The sequence below is a fragment of the Ipomoea triloba genome, chromosome 4, assembly GCF_003576645.1.
Source record: "Ipomoea triloba cultivar NCNSP0323 chromosome 4, ASM357664v1".
Lineage (NCBI taxonomy): Eukaryota > Viridiplantae > Streptophyta > Magnoliopsida > Solanales > Convolvulaceae > Ipomoea > Ipomoea triloba.
Window position 1 is genome coordinate 2278636 of NC_044919.1, and position 7702 is coordinate 2286337.

The 7702-nt window shown below is 37.5% G+C and overlaps 2 protein-coding genes across 2 annotated transcripts; one reads left to right on the top strand and one right to left on the bottom strand.

Annotated features, from left to right (window-relative positions):
* On the top strand, nucleotides 1–2200 carry LOC116015561 (sister chromatid cohesion protein DCC1). The gene is made up of 4 exons (XM_031255667.1): nucleotides 1–55; nucleotides 586–791; nucleotides 892–1818; nucleotides 1915–2200. Exons 2-4 carry the CDS (start codon nucleotides 628–630, stop codon nucleotides 2015–2017), a joined length of 1194 nt encoding a protein of 397 aa, XP_031111527.1. The 5' UTR covers nucleotides 1–55; nucleotides 586–627; the 3' UTR covers nucleotides 2018–2200.
* Nucleotides 2201–2760: 560 nt separating this feature from the next.
* Nucleotides 2761–6848, bottom strand: LOC116016615 (eukaryotic translation initiation factor 3 subunit B-like). The gene is made up of 11 exons (XM_031256965.1): nucleotides 6604–6848; nucleotides 6261–6498; nucleotides 5489–5635; nucleotides 5268–5396; nucleotides 5038–5166; nucleotides 4866–4949; nucleotides 4644–4768; nucleotides 4305–4503; nucleotides 3679–4211; nucleotides 3408–3516; nucleotides 2761–3326 (listed from the first exon to the last, which is right to left on the bottom strand). The coding sequence occupies exons 1-11, from the start codon at nucleotides 6723–6725 to the stop codon at nucleotides 2994–2996; spliced, it is 2148 nt and encodes a 715-aa protein (XP_031112825.1). The 5' UTR covers nucleotides 6726–6848; the 3' UTR covers nucleotides 2761–2993.
* Between the last annotated feature and the right edge of the window lie 854 nt (nucleotides 6849–7702).

Genomic DNA, 7702 nt, shown 5'->3' on the forward strand with positions numbered 1-7702 from the left:
CCCTAGTCTGGAACCGACCCGAATCGACGCTCGTCGTTTGCAGCTCCGGACGAAGGTAAGCACTGAGTTCAGCTTACGTTTGTTTGATATGCTTTTTGCTCCTATTTTTACTCGATATTTAACTTGTGTGGGAGTTCAATTGCGATTTTTCTTTTGCTTTGTAATACATTCTTGTTTTTTTTTTTCCTGATGTGATAAAATGTGTAGGGATTTGGGTTTTGCGAGAAGTGAAATGGGTTTGCCTTCTTTTTCATTTTCTTCGTGAAATTTAATTATCCTAATTTTTACTGTGAATTTGCTGATCGGCATCCATTTTCAATTGTGTAAATCGTTTCTGTTTTTGTCTTAATTGCCATGGTCCAAGGGTTTGGTCTATTTGATCTGAAATTGAGAGAAAGTTTACTCTTTAGCCATGAAATTTGTTTGCTTTCATTCTTTTAGTTTTATGTACATTGTTGCCAATTGCCATAGTTGTTTCTTAGGGTTCCTAGCCTATTTGAGTTAGATGTTAAGGTTGTTTAGATTCTGAATAGTTGATATCTTAGTGAACAAGACAAAAGATCTTAATTTTGTGGAATTTTACAGAGAAAAACAGGATTTTTGTTCTTGTCTTCTTAAGTGGTGGTTATGGAGCTATTGCAATCTGGTTGTGAAGGAGGGGCAGAAGCAGTACTAGAACTTAAACCAAACTCGTCTCTTTCTATTGCCTATCATCCTCGCTTTGGACCTCACGATGATCTATTTCTTATTGAGCTTGATGAGAAACTCCTCCCTGATTTCCTACACCAAAGGTATGCAGTGGCGTTCCTGTAGACCTGTAGTTAATGCTCGTTTTTTCTTTGATTATATTGATTTGCTTGATAAATCTGGAAATGTGATTCTTGCCTCCAGTGTAACGTTGAGAGGGCAGCCTGATGAAGATGCAGTTCTGTGCACACTGTCGAAAACTTATGCTGTCAAATTTGTAGGGTCGTCGAACTCTGTGTTCCTTATCCCTCCATCTGACTCATCAATCTCGCGTGAGGCTTCAGAAGATGCTAGTGTGCGTAGCGATGACAAGAAGACTGTTGCTTCTGTCATCAAAGTGGCACCCGGCTGTATGGAACTCGTCGAGGTTGCTCCAAGATTAGATAAGCTTAGAATGCTTCTCTCCCAAAATCCTTATAGTTTCGATGAGGCTTCAGAAATGGACATCTCAGAAGCTGTAGACGAGGGTAGATTCCTGTATACGTGGGATGATCTTGTTGAAAGCGTGCAAGCCAGTGATGAGGAACTGAGAGCCGGGTTACAAGCTCTGTCTGCAGTGGAAATAAATGGATATTGGCGAATTTTAGACGAGAAATATATGGATGCAGTGCTGAATATGCTTCTGCATAATTCAGTGATTAACAACTGGTCTTTAAACAGACTGATCGAAGACGATGTTTTGCATGTGATGGAAGGAGACGGTTTTCCTAGCAAAATTGCAAAGCATTGTATCCAAGTTCACGGCAGTAAAGTCGAGGAAGGCTCGAGCAGGAGCTCGATTTGGAAGCTGGACGAGAAGAAAATCTGCGTGCACTTTGCAAGAGAAATATTAAGAGGAAAGAAGATGAAAACCGAAACTTTCTTAGAAGAGTGGAGACTCAGAATTCCGGATGGGATGAAACCATGTTTCGAGATGTTGGAAGGGGAAGTCTTGACAGAAAAACTCGGGATAGACACATGGGTTTATCCATTTAGTGTTTCTTCACTGTCATCCGTTCCTGCAGAGCGGTTTTCCGTACTGTTCCAGGAGAGGCCAAAATGGGAGTGGAAGGATCTGCATCCATATGTCAGGTGTGTTATTGTCTCTCAGTCCTATCATTCCATGATCTTTCGTCGCACTTTCTCCCCGCCTAGAATGTAAAATGTTGTGCCTATGGTGATTTGCAGGGATCTAAAAGTACCAGGGCTCTCCTTGGAAGGTTTACTGCTCAAGTACACAAGAAGAACTCAACCCACAGCAGATGCAGAGCCAATATTCAGTGTAAGATAGTCTTAGCATGCATAGCACACTGTTTATGTCCATTTTTCTTTTTGTGTATCTGAGAGGACAAAGATTCAACTGGTTTTTGCCCACCACTGATATTGATGCCTTTCCTTTTCCTAATATACAATTGTAGAACTATATTCAGTAATACAAAGTGGCAGCTACTTGTCTATTATTATTTATTATTAATTCAAATTAAAGTACAAATCGTTGACAATAATAGGATGGATGAAAGTCCACTGTACAGACATAGAACAGGCTTTTCTAGTTACACTATGAACAATTCTATTCGCACTAAAGTACATAAAAATGCATAACTAAATAAAGATACCAACTTACAAAGTACATTTATTGAAAAACATGATAATATTTTTGTAAATAACTTAGAATTTTAAAATGCAACTAGTAACACTATATACTCTTTTTTCTTTGTTTATTTTCCTTACTATATTTTACTTATTTTTAAATTTGATTTTTTGTGTTTAATAGTACTTTTATAGTTTCTAAATATATAAATTTTGTATATTAATACTAAACTTAATATTATGAAAATTTGAATTAAAAATAACTTCATTCAAACCTTGTTAACCAAACCAAACACATAAAATGAGACAGAGGGAGTAATTAAAATGAGACAGAGGGAGTAACTATTAGTACTATAGAGTGGAACTAAGCAAACTACAAATTTCTAATAAATGATACAGTAGTTAAACAATTATAAATCTATTTTGGCAGTAAAATACAGCTTGTTAACCTAATGTGATTTTAACCATTAGAAGGTAATGACTTGTATCAAAGGAAAAAAGATACCCTGAGGACATCATAAAACAAAACAAACACCTAAAACTCAATAGATATCTCATCATTACATATAAGGGAACAACTTTAGGTAGTCATAACTGAATAAGAATTAAAACACCTAAAGAAAAAAGTAATCATATAAAAATTTTGGGAGTGGGTGGGGGAAGAAGCAATGGGGAAATCAGTCGAAAGAAATTATCTCCTCTGAAACATCCAACACTTCTTCTACTTCGACTTCCTTGGCTTCGTATTCTTCTTCTTGATCGCTTGCCTCACCATCACGAAGCCTTTCCCTCTCCAGTTTTTCCTCCTCGTGTAATCTTTTCCACTCATTTACCCACGAGTCCCAATCTTCCTTCAATTTCTTTCTTTTCTGGCGGTCCTGCTCACTCAACTGCAACGAAACATCTTGATCCTCGGCCTCGTACTTCTTGCTGTATTTCTTGAGATTCTTTAGAATCTCCTCCTCTTTCTCACGGGTCAAGAAGGGTGGGGGCCTTGGTCTCCACAAGAACTATAACACAAGTCGGGCATTAATTCATTAATGCACAAATATGTAATAGAAAACATAGCATGATTTGAAGTCCAAACTTACTTGGAAGAAATGATCCTTCAGAATCCGATACAGCAGCTTGCCATGGAAAGACCAGATATTGAAACCATTCTCCATCTCATGAACCGAGGTGACAGACGTTGCAACATATCTTACAATGCAAATTAAATGCCACAATTAGAAAAGTCGAATAATATCATATACATAGTTTATCACGAAGTACTAGACATTGGAAATTGTTGACCAGTGAAATATTTAAATAAATGCATAAAGAAGTCCAATTAACTCATCCCACTTTTATTTTAAAAGTTACCTTCCAGTAGGATCCCATTCAATATCTGTGGCCATGAAATGCTCAGCTGTGGCCATTGTTTCAAGCTCATCGACATCAAAAAACTCTAACTGCCCGTTGAAGCCCTTCAAACCAGCCAATATAATAAAGCGGCCTGCAGGTGACCAATAAAGTGCATTCGCTTGTTTTCCTTTAACTGTTGCAAGTTTTGAAACTCTCCCTGTGTTACTACCACTCCGCATGGAGTAGAAACTAATATCCGGCCTAGGGTTGTCACCATGGATAACAGCAAATCTGTGACCCTTAGGCTCCCAAGCAAAAGCAATAATTTTATCATTCTTGTTCTCCAGCTCCAAAACCTCAATGGGAATATCTCGTTCTTTGATTCTGAAAAGCTCAAAGCCTGTATATGTGCTCTTCTTAGTTTTTGTGTACCGATCAACCTTAACAGCAAGATAGTCTCCATTGCTTTGCCAATACATTTTGCAATCACTGACACTGAACAGGTTCTTCTGCCTAAGTTCCTCTTTGCTTGGGATTTGCACAAGACTCACCTGTAATGAAAAGAAAAATATATTTAGTTAGGGTTGAATAAGTAAGCACTGATCAATGAAAAGAATGAAATGGATACACACACCACCACTTACCCTTGCTGGTTGATTTCCACCACCAAGTTCAGGAACAAATAGGGCAAGAATGGGATCGGTTGGAGACCAACTGAAGTCTAGAACATTTTCGACCTTTATAGACTTCTTGTCAATAAGGCTAAAACTCTCTGTTTCATATACAGAGATTATGTTTTTTCCTATTCTTGCAAAATACTTGTCATCTTTGCCACCACCCCATCTGCAATTTTTGTGAAAAAATAATCCTCCATAAGTATGTTCTTATCAATATGATTGCTAGGTCTTCAAGCATTCTTTTTGTTGTAATCATGAAGGGGGGAAATGAACCAGAACTATATGCAGATAATTACGATGGCTCACCTAAACACTGGCCAAGAAACCCCAGCAACACCTCCAGTGCCACCAATGGCAAACTCATCAGCACTGCCCTTAAAATCTCTCCGAACTTTTCCAGTCCTCACATCAAAAATGTTCAACACCACCCTCTGTGAAAAAGGGGGAAAACAATTATCCACCCAGATTATGTAACGACAGAATCACACAGTCACAATGGATGAAGTAAGAACAAAATAACAAACTTACATGAGAGTCACGTGGATTACTTGGCTCATGGCTGCTGTAAGTTACCAAATATCTCTCACCAGGAGAGAAATCGATCAATTTCACCTGTAGTTAGAACAACCAAAGCAAATAACTATATATACAAGAACTTATATAATTTTTAAACTATAATAGAAATACCCTCATTTTTTACCTGAGGATGAGGATATCTCATTAGACGTTCAAAACTGTTGGCACCTCCCCAGATAGCAGCACCTTGTCTATGAACTGTGGCCAGATAAGTGCCCAATGGGGACCACTGAACAAAGCTCTCAGTCCAGAACTGCATCCAAGGAGAAAAATAATAATAATAATAATGAGCAAACACATAGAAATGATCAAACAAACAAGTTTCAGTACAAGGAAAGTAAACAATATGCCCACCTGACGTTTATAAACAGGATCAGGCTTCATCTGTCTAGCATCATTCCAAAGAACTTCTGTGTCTGTGCCAGAACGAATTACAAACTGATCTCTGGCCTTCTCATCGGTAAGCCAATGTTGCAAATTCTCCTACATAAAAAATGCAAGCCACCCCAAAAACATGAGCAAAGTGAAGATGAGACTATGATACTTCTAAAAAGATAGCAGATGAAAATTCTTACCCTTGGAGTATATACTTTCGTTTCAGGAGGTGCCCACTCATCTGGAACCTTCATGAATTTCTCTATGTCATCAAACATGTTGACGGCAAATATATGAGATTTATCTAATCTGTATCCATGTGTTTTTTCCTTAGCAAGCTCAGCTTCCTACATAATCAACAGATCCGATTCAGTATAGAAAATTCAAATAACTTCGCAAATAATTCTGTTTCAGAACAGTGTGTGAACCTTCTTTCATGGTTGTAATAAAAATGGCAAAAAGAAAATTGCAACAAATTAATACCAAAATTGATGTATAAACTTTTGAGTATATCATGAATAATAGTCATTCTAATAGCTGATTACATACTACTACATTGCCTCCAGAGAGTCAGCCAAAACTTGCAAAATATTGAATTATTATTAACAGACCCAAACAATCAAGTAAAGAAAAAGAACAAACAGTATCCCAAAGACCATCAGCAAAGCATAATGATAATAAGTAAAGCACTATCTTGTTTTCTTCTCAGTGCATAGAAAATTTTTGGTACATTACAGTGATATCTTAGAAGCATATTTAGTTTTCAAAAGCTGTGCAACTCCTTTGCTTGCAAACATTAATGTTTTTTCATCCCAAATTACACTACGTATGCACATCAACTTTGTATATAAATATGAAGGTTCTATTTTTCTTATACTTTTTGTCCAAAAGCACTCACTTTGCATATAAAATGTGTAAAATTTATGACCTACCAAAAAAATAATACTTGAAAAAAATAGAAAAAAAAGGTACCTGAGGAGTATTGTACTCAATGAAGCAGTAGCCTAGGGTTTTCTGAGTATCGGGATCGACTGGCATCCACAGACCATCCTCCTTAATCACCCCAATTTGGCCGTAAATTTTACGGACGACACCTTCCAGCTTCTCATATTTTTCTTTAGGTACTACCGGCAAATTATCCACTACTATTACGCTGCCAAAACCGGTGTCAAATTCCAGTGCATCCTCCTCCTCCAAGTCGCCGTCATCACTATCATTCCACAAATCCACCAGACAAAAGAAATCAGATAAAAAACCAAATCAAACCTACAGCTATAGATTGATTTTACTATGGTTTTGGAGTATTCTCGGTTACCTTACGATGCCAAAATCCTCGCCGGGAGGGAGACGAATGGAGTCCAGATCGATTTCGGAAAGGTCAATATTGAGACGAGCAGCCGTGGCTCGAATCTCCTCCATAGACATCGTTTCCGCCATTGTTGGACTCTCTGCTCTATGGATTATGGTGCCTTCTTCTTCCTGTCGGTGTTGAATGTCTGAGATTGAATTGGTGAAAGAAAGCCAGCGTTTAAGGTCAGAGACAATGGCGAGATGTAAGAGCGCAGGAAAAAGAGAGCTAGGGTTTTTGTTAGGGGATACTAGGTCGGTTTTGGGCTACAATTATTGCAGTTTCCATATTCAGCTTTTCTGGAGCCCAATTAAGGATCTAGCCCAATTTGGTTAGTATTGAAATTTGATACCAAAATATGTGGATAAATGTAGCCCAACCCATGAACTAGCCCAATCAATGAGCAACCCATCATTATTACATAGACCATAGTCCACACATTTGTGTGAATCATAAATAAAAAGTAAATCTCTTCAAAAAAAATATTGTTAATATACTAAAAGTACATTATTTGAAATTACATGATTTTTTATATATTATCAAATTTGTGCATTCAATACACAAATAATTTACTTTTAGTATATTAAAAATGTATGTTGCATTCATGATCCACGTAGCTATGTAGACCATGGTCCACACAATAATTTGCCATGAACATGTAGAAGGATGTTTGATGGGGATTGGAGTACCCGTGTGATGCATGTCTACCGAGAACAAAATAAGATGGCAGACTCTTCGGTAAAGATAGATAAAGGCTTTCCGGGTCTTAATGAGCCCTACTAGAGAAGCTTTGAAGGTCTATTATTATGACGATGCGATGGGCATCCCGCTTGGTGGCTAGGAAACTGTGCCCCAAGCTTTTGCAGTCCCCCTCCCTTTTCACTCCAAATAAAGATCGATTCTTAAATAGCTAGTAATAACTAATAAGAGAAATCTTACAATGTTAACAAGGAGAAATGTTAATTTAACACGGTTCAAAAAGACTGAACAATTAGTGGATTATGGCAAGACATTTTTTTGTTTGACATGCCCGACAAATTGGCCGAAAATTGACTAAACTAACTCA

What these genes read in the sequence shown, in the direction of transcription:
- LOC116016615 (XM_031256965.1), bottom strand. Translation starts at nt 6,725, where the DNA reads ATGGCGGAAACGATGTCTATGGAGGAGATTCGAGCCACGGCTGCTCGT. An exon ending in ATCCTGTTTATAAACGTCAG is followed by an intron (nt 5,167 to 5,267) that starts GTGGGCATATTG and finishes CCTTGGATGCAG; the next exon opens with TTCTGGACTGAGAGCTTTGT. An exon ending in GAATGGGATCCTACTGGAAG is followed by an intron (nt 3,517 to 3,678) that starts GTAACTTTTAAA and finishes TTGCATTGTAAG; the next exon opens with ATATGTTGCAACGTCTGTCA.
- LOC116015561 (XM_031255667.1), top strand. Translation starts at nt 628, where the DNA reads ATGGAGCTATTGCAATCTGGTTGTGAAGGAGGGGCAGAAGCAGTACTA. An exon ending in CCTGATTTCCTACACCAAAG is followed by an intron (nt 792 to 891) that starts GTATGCAGTGGC and finishes TCTTGCCTCCAG; the next exon opens with TGTAACGTTGAGAGGGCAGC. An exon ending in GATCTGCATCCATATGTCAG is followed by an intron (nt 1,819 to 1,914) that starts GTGTGTTATTGT and finishes GGTGATTTGCAG; the next exon opens with GGATCTAAAAGTACCAGGGC.